This window comes from Trichoderma virens, assembly GCF_000170995.1.
Source record: "Trichoderma virens Gv29-8 chromosome Unknown TRIVIscaffold_4, whole genome shotgun sequence".
NCBI classification, from domain to species: domain Eukaryota; kingdom Fungi; phylum Ascomycota; class Sordariomycetes; order Hypocreales; family Hypocreaceae; genus Trichoderma; species Trichoderma virens.
The window spans coordinates 91,533-105,902 of record NW_014013745.1 but is presented as its reverse complement, the minus strand read 5'-3'; the positions used below and the strand labels follow the sequence as shown (position 1 = coordinate 105,902).

The 14,370-nt window shown below is 52.5% G+C and overlaps 2 protein-coding genes across 2 annotated transcripts; one reads left to right on the top strand and one right to left on the bottom strand.

The window, feature by feature from the left end:
• Nucleotides 1-5,552: 5,552 nt before the first annotated feature.
• On the bottom strand, nucleotides 5,553-7,430 carry TRIVIDRAFT_208410 (uncharacterized protein; the record flags this gene model as incomplete). Its single annotated transcript, XM_014102960.1, has 1 exon — nucleotides 5,553-7,430. The coding sequence occupies one exon, from the start codon at nucleotides 7,167-7,169 to the stop codon at nucleotides 5,553-5,555; it is 1,617 nt and encodes a 538-aa protein (XP_013958435.1).
• A 1,280-nt stretch (nucleotides 7,431-8,710) lies between these two features.
• TRIVIDRAFT_219677 (uncharacterized protein) lies at nucleotides 8,711-9,616 on the top strand (the record flags this gene model as incomplete). Its single annotated transcript, XM_014102959.1, has 2 exons — nucleotides 8,711-8,775; nucleotides 9,529-9,616. The coding sequence occupies 2 exons, from the start codon at nucleotides 8,711-8,713 to the stop codon at nucleotides 9,614-9,616; spliced, it is 153 nt and encodes a 50-aa protein (XP_013958434.1).
• Between the last annotated feature and the right edge of the window lie 4,754 nt (nucleotides 9,617-14,370).

Genomic DNA, 14,370 nt, shown 5'->3' with positions numbered 1-14,370 from the left:
TTACCTGTAACATGAGATCTTTCTGACCGCATGCTTGCCGTGTTTTGGATGCAACCCCCCAGAGTGGACGGCATGTTGGTTGTACTCCGTACGGAGTCCTCCGTGATACCCCCCTTTCAGGCGCTCTCCGAGCCGTCTTCTCACTGCATCGATGCAGGCGTGAGCTTCATCTAACGGCAAATCACGAAGAATAGAAATGACACTTGTGCCTGATACTGCAAGTGAGAGTCATTCCGTCTTGGCCCTGGCAGATGGCAAACCAATCATCACGACGGTGCCCTGAAAACAAACAAACAAAAAATAAGCATGGGTAAATACAAAGCACGAACAAAAACAAGTTATTGAGTCGTAGCCCAAACTTGGCATGCACAGCAGCCCAAGCAAAAAAAGGGCCCCAAGCGAACCTGTCGACCCTATCAACTCTCACCTTTTTGTTCCCTCTCACCACAGCAACAGCCAATATGAGAGCTCACAAAAGGAAAAAGGACAAGACAGAGAAACAGTCCACTATTTCCCACAAGCAGTAAGCACCGCATGTGACTGTGTGCTCTTTCGTGTCACCAGCAGTAGCGCAAGCCCAAATGCCGCCTGACCCTCTTGTTGCTCGTCTTCGTCCACTCATCTTATTCAGAAGGCCATACGATACTGTACTTGTACATGGCCGAGGTTCTCTGCATGCATTGTGGTACTCATACATGCTAGCAGCAGCAGCCCTGATGCCACCTACGGGTAGTACAGTCCAGACGAAGTAACCCGGCAAGGATAAGGGCCATCCAGCTTCGTCTGCCTCTTCGCACATGGCGGATTTTAGCCTCCCGCTTCTGGAGAGACATGCATGCTGGCAGTGGCGCTATTGGGACATGCGCATACATGCGATACGTGGCGGTGGCAGAGAAGCCAGACGCAAGCGAATGGTGGCCATGAGCCCTTTTTTTCGCTCTGTTGCCTGAGGACCGACAGTGGGGAGGAGTTGCATTGGATTCATGCAAATTTCCTGCAAGGACGGAAATGGACTCGGCCGTGTGCGTGAGCTTGAGTCGAGACTCAGAGTGTGGGATGGGAGAGTTGAGTGAGTGAACGAGTCTGCTGCCCATTCCTCCTCGCCCTCGGCCTCTGTCTCCGCATCTTTCTGCCTCGATCTGAGCCTTGACCAACGCTCTCGGCCCTATGCCGCGTCTCTCAAGCAGCTATTCCGTAGACCTACATAATATTGTATCATGCAGTGTCGCTCGGTATCTTACAGGCGGCACGGCATGATTTCAACTCCGTACCTGGGCTCATACACAAGCAAGCAAGGATCCAATGCCCAACTGAAATGAATCCTGCTCAGCAAAAATACAACACAGCGGTAAGCCTCTCTCAAGCCTCAGCAAATCCTGACCAGCCGGGACTCAGTCGCCCCGCGATTTCGGTGAGCGAGGCACGACGCTTATTGCTCATGGCGCCCAGCATTATTGTCAGCCCGTCATTCCTGGCGCTTTCAGCTGGGCTGCCACCAAGAATATCCGCTTCCTAGGCTGCTCGTACTAGCATCATCCCGGCCATTGTAGTTTCTATTCTATCCTTTCTCTCTTTTTTTTTTCAGCTCGCGAGCAAAAGCGGTGTGATCAAGCTACTCTAGCCCATCATCGAGTAAGACAGATGACAATTGACATGGAACCATTGCCCTTTTTTCTGCCGAGTGCCCAGGAATAGCTCGACGCCATGCTATGATTGGACATTCTGTCTTGCTTGTTCGAGTCCGTGCTTTTTCTTATTCTACTAGGCTGCCATGAGGCATGAAGCGGCGCGACAGGGGTGTGACCAACGACAAAAGGGAGGAGGAAAAAAAGAAAAGTTCAGCAGTCATCATCTCAGCCAAAAATCTCAGTTCACCCCGGTCAGAAGTAGACCGATGCAGAGACCGACCTTGCTAGTCACCCATGCTGCCGTGTCTCATGGTCCCGTGAGGTTCTATCACAAAACGGGGGTGTGTTTCTCTTTGTTTGGCTTCTGTGATGTGTTTTTTTTTTCGTGCCGTGATAATCATGCCTTGGCGTAAAACGGCTGAGTGACTGGCCAGTAAAGAGGAGAGGAGAGAGATGGCGCTACCGGAACAGAGCCGGCTTACACCTTGCAGCTTTGGATGACACCCGGCCAAGGGAGATTCCCATCATGACGCCTCTTGTTTCTCTTCGCAGCCACATGTGGTGTCTGTTAGTCCCGTTACCCTGCAATCAAGGCATATCCATATCGAGGCAGAAAAGACTGCTTGCCAAGGGTTCTCCAGGATAGCCCTGGCAGCCAGAAAAAGAATCAACCACAGCCCCGATCCTCGCTCCTCTTACATGCCACAGTACGAGGATTCATTGCTTCCTTTACAGTATCATCCCATACCAAGCAAAGGAAACCCCATGCAAGATGACCCGACAGCGGCTCGAGAATAACCATTCAATGCCTGCTAGTTTTCCCCCCAGCCACTAAAATCCTCCTTCGCCCTGCGTCTAACACAACTCGCGTTGCCTTGTTATTCCCCTCTGCCACTAAGATTCCAGGCCAGGCTTGATAACTGCTAGTTCGGGCTTACTATTCTTGTCTGATGACGCCTTAATGGGATGGCCAGGGCAGCTCAGATATTCGGGACGGAGCATTCAGCCTTGATCCCAATATTCTGGGGCAAAAAAAAACAGAAAGGCCGGTTCCCAGGATCATGTCTGTGACCTTTTGCGATGGATGACGCTTCCCTGCATCTTGTTCTGCCTGCGTCAACGTCCCCTTGCTTCTACTTCGCCCTGCCTCACACGTCTTAGAGGAAAGACACGCTCGATCGTTGGGCAATGCCTCTGCTCCCGAATCAAGTTTCCAGACAAGTTTCGTCTCGGCCATCAAATCAGAATCAGTCCTCCGGCATCTTCGTTGCCCAAATCCGGGCCTCATCATCTCCAGTTAGATGCCGTCTCGGCCCACCAAATTGCAATCTCCAAACGCCCATGACCGCATCCGCCGCCTTTCCGAGCATCATGAGCTTCATCACTAACACGTATTCGCGCCCATCCTTATGAACCCGACCCTTGGCAGAGCTACCAAATCGCCCCAATCATCGTCTGCCGCCTCACACCCAAATCTCTCCTCACATTCATTTGTCAGGTTCGGGATAACAAACACAAGAGACCAACCGCCCCTCTCATCTAATGCATGTGCTCCTCAAACGCTAGGCACAGTCTTCGCCACACCTTTTTCTTCCCATTCTCATGCCATTTTCCCGTTAACTTGTGCGGGCAAAGCTCGCAATCTCCGGCTCTGCCTCGATTCCTGCAAGTCGTTGCTCCAATCCCATTCGTTTCCCGCATCGACGCTACCTAATGCTAGTACGAAACAAGATGCCGTTGATTGCTCGTCTGCATCCCCCAACCCCTGCCCGCAGCCAAAATACCACCTCACCACACCACCTCATCAAGCATGAAGCAGCTTCTCCAAGTCTATGCCCGAAACAGGCGTTCCGTCTAACCAGTAGAAGGTCTTGCTTCCAGTCGAGACCCCCTTCAATGATCCATCCAACACTGCCCGGATACCAAGTTGCTTGGCCTCTTGGGCCATCTCCACACGCATCGACGCCTATCCAAGCCATTGGCTCCTCGCTCACATCATCATCATCATCTGCAATCTCCTCTAATAGCAGCCCATCTAATCCTTCCCATCCCCTCCCAAGCGTCGTCTCTGCCCACCCTCTTGGGCTAATCCCGCCTCGTCCAAGTGCATTTCATCACCAATCCATGTCGAATTTCGGCTCCTCCCACCCCACAGCGTCACATCGAGCCAGGAAGAACCGAGAAAGCCAATTTCTGCCTTTCCTACCTAACCTTGGGCTAGCCAATCCTGCTAGAACTTCTCCTCTTTTTGCCTTTTCCCTTTTGCTTCAGACAACTTGCTAGTGGCAGTGGCCCCCATCCACTAACCGTCACGTTCTCCCAAACAAAGCACCTAGAATCCCGTCAGCCTCCACATCATTGATGCGCTAGTATTCGTTTATCGTAGCTTCATTGCCTTGGCGTCATCCACATCTTCCATCCCTTCCAAAGGGACTGAGATAGAATGAGAAAGAATAGACTGGCGCCACGCAAGTCCACGATTAGAATCAACACGTTCCCCTCTTTCTTCTTCGCCCGTCCCCACTACTTCCATCTCATGAGCACGCAGTCCCAGTCGTAGGACTGCCGATAGACTCATGAGACAAAAAAAAAAGTTGACTAATGCGTGTTTGCTCCTCACACCCCTTGCCCACTCCAAAAATGGCGCGTTCTTTCTATACCTGTATCTTGTCAATCTGTGACTGGATCCCGGAACCTGCGGCCACTAGCTCAGGGGATGAACTGGCTCGCTGGCGTTGGCACCACATGTTACCCATTCAAGAGTCATGGTAGGTTGGTCAGGTAGTAAAATTGGCTACCCATCGTTCGCTTCATCATCGATGCTCAGTGTCCTCCGAGATACCACCCATGGCTAGTATCTCGTCCCCGTTTCAGTTTCCAAGTAGATCGTAGTAGACGTACTCGTAGTAGACCCTGCGTGTCGAGGAGGCTGCTCTGGTCCCCTGCGACAATGAATGTCGAGTAGAACTGAAGAGTGAAGAAGTCAAAACACAAAGGCACAAAGGTTGGAAACATATGTTATTCTGGTGTCTGATAAAACGTATATTTGGTTTTGAAAGCAGTGGCTATTAGCCGGCCTTCCTCTCTTCTTAGTTAAAACGTGTTGCGGTAGCAATTTTAGCAAGTCCGCGAGGGCTATTGAGCCCAAAATCTTCTATCTTTGTGTGATCTCTCACAAGCAGAACACCAAAACCAGGAGCCGAGTCTTACAATTCCCCAGTCCAAAATCTTTCCCAAAAAAAAAAAAAAAAAAAAAAAAAAAGGCAATGCGGATTTGTTCCTTTGCCGTCCCATAACGAATGAATGCGTAGATCCAGCTCCGAAGCGAGCCTTCTCATAATCAGGTTGTTTTTCTTCGTCAAACGTCGTTTCCATCTCATTTCCATAAAAAAAGTTCGCAAATAACTCCCCATCTTTCGTTCTCCAAAAACAAATCAAAAAGCCACTGCATTGTATGCGTTCTTTCTCCCCATACAAATTTCTTTGCGCCGGTACTGATGCCTCGGGTACGAAGGACACGCTTCCCAAACTCCTCATCCTTTAGATTAAAAAAAGAACAAAAAACTCCCCGCTAAAAAGGAAAGATCCAGTGCGGCAAAGGCGAATAGTAGAAAAAAAAAAAGTTGGATAGATACAATTTGTGAATCGAATATTAAGCCGTGACACCTCAAAATGAGGTATCCAATTTTGTCGCTGTAAAATTTGTCAAGACGCCTTTTTTTCCCGTTTGTTCCGGATGCGTATAGCATTAAAAAAAGATGTAAGATCGGCTCTTTGGCTTCAAGCCTTTGGTCGTTGAGGCCGATGAAAAGGTAGCGGTAACATTATGTTCAATGAAGCCAGAAAAATTTCTTGAAAAGAAAGTTGAATGGCAAGGCCGACAAGTATTACAATGTCGATACGGCCTCGCCAAAGTGTAAGTCTTTAGTAGCAGCCAGGGAGGGATGATAAGAAAGACACCTGTTGGTGGAAAGGTACAGGATGCTGCATCATTGGCACCTGCTGAACGTATTTGACCACTTCCCATAGTGGGAAGAAGGACTTGGGTTGGCAAGCAGGTTGTACAGGAATGGGTGCCTGAATGGGAATCGGGACTTGCTGGCAGGGCATGTGCTGTATGGGCGCTGCCACCACAGGGACGGGAACAATGGGAGCATGCAGAACAGGGACGGGCACAGGGCCAGTGTACTGCTGTGGGACGTACTCGTGGCCGTGGTACACGGGTTGCTGCTCGCCAAAGTCCTCTGGCTCGTATGTTTGGGGAATGTATTCCCGAGGCAAGTCCTGCTGATCTGCCATGCAGTCTTCATCCTCATCATCCTCATCAAGGTCATCAAGGGTCGACACACTCGAGATGAGTGAGCCTTCGTTAGACGACGTCGAAACAGGCGAGAGGGCCGAGTCGCAGTCATAGTCATCGACTATGGCGTCCTCGTTGGAAACGTATTGGTCTTGGGTGGAAGTGGGTGTGGGCAGGGTCATGGTGGGCACTGCTGGCACGGTGAACTGGGAACAAGCAATGATCCTGTTGCGCAGCTCAGAGAGAGTCACCCGGTGCTCGGGGTTGGGGTTGAAGATGCGTCCCAAAATGTCATTGAGCTCATCAGTCAAGGGGAGAATTGTCTTGAGAAAGTCCTGTGAGCGAACATATGCGCGGTAGGTGGAGTCTTGAAAGGAAGCCTGCTTCCATGGGTTGCGTCCGCAAGTCAGGTTAACTAGGATGACTCCTAGACTCCAGACGTCATTGGGGGCACACATGTAGTAGGGCTTTCTCGCGGAAGGGTCCAAGCACTCTGCAAAGTCGTCTCCGTTAGCCAATTGCGTGTTGTCGTCTTGGTGAAATGGTTGATTATATTTACCTGGGCTCATGTAAAAAGTTGAGCCGCATCCGTAGTCCTCGGAGCGGTCCTCGCTGGTGGCCAGTCCAAAGTCGGCCAGCTTGACGGTCTCTCCATTGTCGGTGACCAGAATGTTTTCAGGCTTAAGGTCCCGGTGGTAGATACCCAAGTTGTGGCAGTGCTCAACGGCATCCAGAATCTGAAGGAACACCTTCTTAGAGAGTTCATCCTTACCAACGTACTGGCCGCGCTCAGTGATATTCAAGAATAGATCACCCTCAGGGCAGTACTCTAGAATAACATAGATGCAGTCAGGATCATCGACAATCTTCAACATGGACACCACATTTGGGTGTGCCGATGCATGGTAGTGCAGGCGAATCTCTCGCTGCTGGTAGGCAATCTGGCGGCGTTCCAGTGGTGTTCCGTCGGCATTGTACTTGCTCAGGCACTTGACAGCATACCTAACTCCAGTGTTGATATCCAGGGCAGTGTAGACGACACCATATGCGCCGGTACCCAGGATATCAGTGAGCTGAAGCTTACCCTCGAGAAGACGTCCTAAACGCTGCTCTGGGGCAAGGGGTACACATCGGGGCTGGAAAGTGCGTGTCGCAAAGGGCTGTTGGACGTTGCACTTGGGGTTGTCGTACGCGGGAGAGGCCGGGGGAGTGGGATATCCGTACGGGGCATGGTGCTGCATGTTAAGCGACTTGTAGGGGGGCTCTCCAAAAGTTCGGTGGTCCTCAAGGGTTCAGGTCAAGTACCAGATCCGAAGGAGACAGGAGAATTAGATTAACAAAAAAGAATAAAGAAAAAAAAGAAAAGGATCCTTTGGGCGGAGTGAGTTGATTGGGGGTGTTTTCCTTTGGAAGTTGTCGACGTGTGTGGAGGGTCCCGTATAAATCACAGGCCGAAGTTCCAATGGGATACCAGAAGCAGCCGCATAAAGCAAAGAAAAAGTTCTCGAACGGCCGAACGAACGGGTCAAGAACGGCGTTGAATTGTCAACGGCTTCGGGGTGTCGAGGGTACCGGACTAATAATGGAGAATAGTATGAGAGAGGTGAGACGGGGCCTGGAATCCTGGAATCCAGAAAGAAAACTTGAATTGATGGGAGAGAGGAAGATGGACGTTGAAGGAATGTCGTGAACGTGGTGATGCGTGTAATTGACCCTCGGCCGAGAGTGGGCAACAAGAGGTAGATATCAAACCGGACCTTGGCCACGGCGTGGATCTCTGACTAGACCTTGGAGAGCGAGGCGGGCGACTCTTCAGACCCAGTGAATACGTACCCCGTCTCTTTCGTCTCGGGGGCCTGCGAATTGCGCGGAGCATCCACACCCAAGAGACCCACTGGTGGAAAGCTCATCAGACCCTGGTCCTGTTGGAAGAGATGAATGGCATGGGCGTTGTCTTAGGCGGCCAGGGGTGGGGGGGCTAATGTGCCAGCTATTCTTAACCAGCGCTGCAAGGTTCGTCGACAGCCTTGGGTGGGCACCGGACTAGCGAAGCAGGGATCGTAGCGCGACGCTGAGCAATATACGAGAGCGAGCATACTCTGACACACCAAATGAAGCGGTTCGCTGTGACTTGTGTGTCATCCGCTGCTCGCCCTCCCTCACACAACACACCCCTTCTGCTCGGCTTGCACTAGCGACCCTTGGTCCCACTCACAACGTCAACATAGTGGCCAAAGGAAAACACCTAGGCGATTCCAGCCCCCCCGATCCAGTCGGCTTCGACGGTGTCACAGTGAAAGGTTGAACCGCCGTAATGGGGCGAGGACGTCGGATCTGCGGCGGGCCACAGCAGGTCAACACCCTTTCATCAACCAAGCCGTGCCACTTGCACAGCTCGACTTGACTGGCTGGCGTGCTTCCCACCACCCACTCGCTCACTGCCTGGCAAAAGCGTCATGGTCGGCCGCGTGACTGACATGACATTTCCGTTATGTGCGAAAGTCAATAAGGAAAGGCTTGACTCGCCCGCGCTCTAAGGCGACTTGGGTGACTGCTGGAACGGGGACGGATCTGTCAGGCCACCGACCAAAGTTTCTGTGGCGGAGGCAAATGCTGGTTGAAAGAAACGGGTGGGCGACTTAGTACGGTGTACTCCGCTGCTTGCTGCTAGCAGCTGTTTTCTGTTGAGTAGTCTGTACCTCGCTCCCACTTCAGGCTGCTGGAGCAATGGCAACAGTCAATGCGCTCGATCACTGGCCGGGCCCCCGTCTACTCGTTCTCCATGTCTGGTGTCTTCCAGCGAAGCACGCACAACAACACGCTGACCCTCATCTGGGCGTCTGGTGGGTATAGGCAGCAAGCCAGACCGAAATGCATGAAGCAATGCTGCCTGCCCGCCTGCCTGCCAACCTGCCCAGGCCACCTCTGCATGCCCATCGTTCTGTCTGGCTGGTGATCAATAGTCATTCTGACACAGAGGCTACCTGTACCTCGCGTAGCCATTTCGCCATCTGCTACTTGGCTGGAGCGGGGACGGCTGCTTGTGCAGATCAATGACTGCAAGCGGCCATTTCAAGTTGACAGCAAGCGTTGCAGGAGATTGGGCCAGTATCAGTTCAATGGGCAGGAAAGCTGCATTGCAGCTCTCTGCCACCTGCAACCAAAACAGTAACATGGACGAGAAGAACAGCCCGTGGGTGCGTAATTCTCAGTTGGCACTGTGTCTTCTCCGCTGTGCAATGCATCTGTGCATTACATTCCCCATCGTTGGTGATATTGAGGCCACCGCAAGCCAATAGCAAAGCCAGCCTTGAGAAGTTATGCAGGAAACGGATGGTGATGGCTGCTGCTACGTGACTGGCCAAGTTGTTATGCGGACCCAAGTCCATACCCTGGCACGGTGCCGCAGTGGTCTGCCAGCACAGTATGAATCGCCACGTTGGGAGTGTTTGTGTGCAGACTCTGCCGGTCAGACAGTAGGATTCAGGGGGCCTGAGGTTTCTGGATTAACCTGAGCAGCGTTTGTCTGGTCGGAAACACAGCGAAGAGTTGGCCAATGGCAATTCTGAGGAATGCAATGCAGCTGCTAATAATACTTAGGCGCCATGTGGTCGACAACTCGGCCGGTGTTGGCATCACGATGTCCCTCTGCGCTGGCAGTCTAGTGGACGTAGACACAGTTGGATGAAGGCAAGACGAGCCAAAGGGGGATAAGCATCAACAACTGGTGTTTGGGGGAAGCGAGCATGGCCAGAATCCGCTGGAGTGTGCATACACTGTACTCCGTACAACGAGCATGAGAGCCGTAGAAGTGTCGCCACCGTCCTGTCGTTTACTCGCTCAGTCGGCTGTCCACCATACATCATACATGCCGTGCTGAACTAAACACCCCGGGGCCGCACATTAGGAAGAAAACCAGCGGCAACAGAGCCCGTGTGAGCACGGAGTAAACGTGGCCAATATCGCCCGCAGCAGAGATGAGCCAACTGCTCAGCCGATGATGGACCGCACGGGCGCTGGGCCAAAAGCGGAGGCTTGCATCCGCTTGTGGCGTCGTCGTCTGATTGGGACGTGATGAGGCACCGCAAAGACACAGAGAAGCAGAGCTGCACCAGACCAATCACCCGCCACTGTCACAACAGGTCCCCACCCGAGTCTGGCTTGGAGCCATTATGCAATGCCTGGCCCAGCCTTGTTTTCCGTTGGAGCAATGGCAATCTCAAGAGGACAAGGGAGCAGAGGTCCCACCCCTAAGCCGAGCAGTGAGGCTGTTCTCCGGGCCCGTTGCGTTGCATTTGCTTGTGCTGCGTCCACGATATGGAGATGAAGAAGGAGGCGTCCAATGGAAGCGCCGTCAGAAGCAGAAGTGGGATATTGCGCAGTCAACCTGATGCACTTGGCAGCCGCGGTTGGTACTAGCCTGCAGATTTCACGACGCCCTTCCAAGCACTTCCAAGCAGGATTGGTGCAGCAAAGCGGCAGAGATGGAGGGCTGGTGGCTTGTCCGTCAGTGAGGCCAAGGCGGTCCAATGGCCGTGATGATTCGATTGTGTTGGAGCAGAGAGAAGCAAGGGGGTGTGATTGATTGATAGTCGCTGTTGTTTTTCGTCGTTGCTGTTTTTGTTTCTGTTGTTTACTTCTGCCGTTGTTGCGTCGGCCATCCATCCGTCTCTCATCCATCCACCAACCCACCCATCCATTCATCCATCCATCCACCAGTCATCGTTCCATCCATCTCCACGGCAAGGCCTCAAAGCTCCCCGGCGCCGCTTCCCTCGCGGTGGCCTCTTGTCTCGGAGATGAACGCCCGCGTGATGCCTCCAAGCACACATTCACACATGCACACATTCATCGAGGTGGCCGGTGTTGTTGTCAATAGTCCTTGTGCACGTCGTGACTCGATAGAGTTTGTCTAGATCTTGATAGAACCCTGGGCCAAAGGACGGGCCGTCCAGGCGCCCTGATTGGCTCGCTACGGCCTGAGTGCCACTGCCTGGTGCAAGGGATACGAGGTACTTGTACACGTGCTGGCCACGTACACAGTTTGCGGCCGTTGATTCTCCGCTGCGAGTCCAGACTACGGTCCGTGCGGCTAATCCGCAATCCGCACGTAGCATAGGTACCCAGTACGGGCCAGCGCAAACAGGCGGTCTGGTGTTTGTTCTGCATCTTCTGAAATCAACTCGTCTCAGTCCCCTTTTTTTTTCTTCTAGTCTACGACATTCGCCCTGCCTCTCGACCCTCTGGACCCTCTGGACCAGGATTTTCTTGTCTCTGCGCCATGTCACAGCGGATGGCCCGCTCCTAGCCGGCTTCGGTATAGCATCCCTGGCAACGCAAGACCTGGATCTGGCCTCTGGTGCAAGGGCTGTCCTTGTTGCGTGGCCTGTGCTTCCTTTTGACTCGGCCTGAATCCTTTGACTTGCTGTTCTCTGCTGGGATCCGCCGATCTCATCCTGCCGTGCCACTGGCCATGACACTCTTGAAGTTGGCAGCAGTGTGTCTACTTGCATGGACGACAGAGCACGGGCTCTCGGCTTTGCTGCTCGCCTAGCGGATCCCTGGCCAGCGAACACGGGCCTTTGAGCTTGCATTGCGATCCGCACGGCGATCCATCACTCTAGAGGACACTGATAGCCGATGGTTTCATGGTTTTTTTCGATCGCCCTTCTTCGTACGGTGCGGTACGGAGAGCAGTGGGAGTGGCATGTCGAATACTGTACAATTATGCAGGGCTATGTGGCCATGTTTGCTGTCTTGAAGAGTGAAACAGGCAGGGCGCTTAACAAGACTACTCCAGCATCTTCGTGCGACTCATTACGTGTACAGCACTTGGTGCGAAGGTGGCCATTTCGTTGGACTCATACCAGACTCATACGATACCAAACTCGGATCCATGTTTCGCTCTGCCGGCATACCCTATACCACCACGTAATTTGCCATTGACTGCCACTATACATGCTCACATGCTCCATCTCTCCGGGCTGGCTTGGTCCAGCTTCTATTTTACAAGGTACTGGAAGCAACTAGAACGGAGTCTACCCAGCTGCTAGCAGCATTACGAGCCCATGTGTGCACATTCAATAGATTGCCTACCAGCCCTTTTCGCCTGGGTCCACGGAGCATATTCCGCTTAGGATGGTTCGGACATGACATGGCCCTGGCTCGAATCCATCAATGTGACATCAAGATTGGTTTTTTTGGGGGTGGCCTGAGGCCAAACCTGCTCAGAGACACAGTGTCTGTCCTGCCCCTGCCTGGTCCCGATATCAAAGAAAGGGGGAAACACAATATCCCATCCCAGCAGCTTTTGCTGCCTCTTGCAACCACACGTACTAGAGCCAAACAAGTGTTGGATGATTGGATCTGGTAAAACCGGGAGCAACACAAGGCGAGTTGGGAAGGCGGCTTGGGGATCCAATGAGATGCCGCCCACTATCTCTTTCAAATGGTGGCTTTGCACATATCGTGGCAAACCGGCTCTCAGCTGAGCAACGCCATCTGCGCACCATCCCAGGTCCAAGTTTCGGGAGAGATGACGGCGGCTAGGGATCCGGCGACCAACTCTCCAGCCGGCCTTTGTCAGCAGGTTTCTCATTGTGCGCTACCAAGTAGATCGACTGATGATTGTCTCGCCATCTAGACTATCACATCTCTCATCAGGGTACAGTAGTTTACTTGAGGCGAAACAGCAAGCATGGATCTTCAAACAGGCCGATCGATCATTGCGGGTGATGAAAGGCTCCTGTGAGTGATCCACATACCTGATACAGAGCTTGTTTTTTTCTTCGTCTTTCTCTGTCCTTCTTCTCAACCGTCTGCAAGACTCGATAGAGACCGGTGGCGGATGAGCCGATGCGGAGTCGGGAGTCCGCCTTGTCCAACTGGGCAGACAAGCAGACTAACCACCATTACACAGACATGCAGCTCTCCAGCCGCCAGCAGTCTTGCTCATCAAGCCGTTTAATCTACATGCAGAGTTTTACCACTGCTAGTCCGCTGCCTGCAGCAACCCTGCATGCTGCCAGTGCTATCACACTTCAGTACATGTGCACAGGGTCATGCCCTCGATCCAAATTTTCGTTTTGCCTCCATGCCGCTACCAAAAAGTGAGACAACCACATGGCGGCACTGCATAAACAGGGCTACAAGCAGGCATCCACAGTCACAAACTCGTGTTTTTTTTTAGGAATGTCTGATGGCCAATAAAGCCCAAGGGATCAATATTGAGCATCCAACACTGCTACTCAATATGGCTCGGCGCCTGGAGAAACGCCCAGGAGGCAAAAAGGCAATGCGGAGGAGGAGGCTCATGCATAGCTAGTCTCTGCGGCTGCCTGCAAGTCATCCAGGCACGCCACTCCTCTCGGCATCTCGCCGGGGCCACAGTCTCACTGAGCAGCACGAGCAAGCGCTCTGCCTTTAGACTGCTTACAGCCTCTGTGACGGCGTCACCTCTTCTTCATGAGCCGCACCGGTAATGCCGTTTTTACAACTCCATAGCGGCCGCTAGGTGCAGGATGGAAATCACAGTTTCCACTAGCTGCCTTAGTGCATCCGCCCTGTCGATAGCTCAGCTGTCCATTGTTTCGAGTGTGCATGACCCAGCCAGTTTTTTTCTTTTCTTTTTTTGCTGCCGAGATTTTCATCTCCTGGGGTGGCATTTGCCCTTGCTCACTCGACATGGCTTTGCCGCGGTCTGCGCTGCTCCCTAGCTCCAACTGTTGTCCGTCTCGGAATACCACGAACACGGACGGCGGAGACCGGGAATGCGGGGCCGGAGAATCCGATATGCGTCTGGATTGAACCTCTGGAATGTGTTTGCCATGATTCTATCGGGCCGGGCGATGCTCAAGCACGTAAAGGGAGACGTACCATGTATAAACAAAGAAAGGGAGGGAAATAACTTTACTTGCTGGCTCGTGGGTGTTAGCTTGTAGGATCCAACAGCAAATGACGTCGAAGCATTTGGATTGCGACTGAACTACGTGCGCAATTTTCGGTTCTGGACAACTTTGTATCAGATTGGTTAGAGCTGAGAGGGCACTCTGTTGGCAAGTCATTGATAAGAACATCCCTCTTGAAGCGCTACTTGGGTTTAACTTTCGGGTAATGCCAAACAGGCTGCTGACATGGAAGCTGATATCAAGTTCGAGAATCCACATGACGCCGTTCATGAGACAATGACCTACCCTGGAATAAGTCGGATGATTCATCCCACGCCTCCAATCCATTACGGAATAACTCGAAAAGAGGCTTAGCTATAGCCAATGCTTGGCAACTATGGAACAGCTGAGGGTTCACCGAGAGCTACTGGAGCTTTGCGATGGCGCACGCCGGCAATGAGAAAGCCACAGCCCGATCAGCCTTTCAGGGCTGTACGAGGAGAGCTCCCTCGGGACAATCAAGAGTTGGCCTGAGCTCCCCTCGCTTAAACCTAAT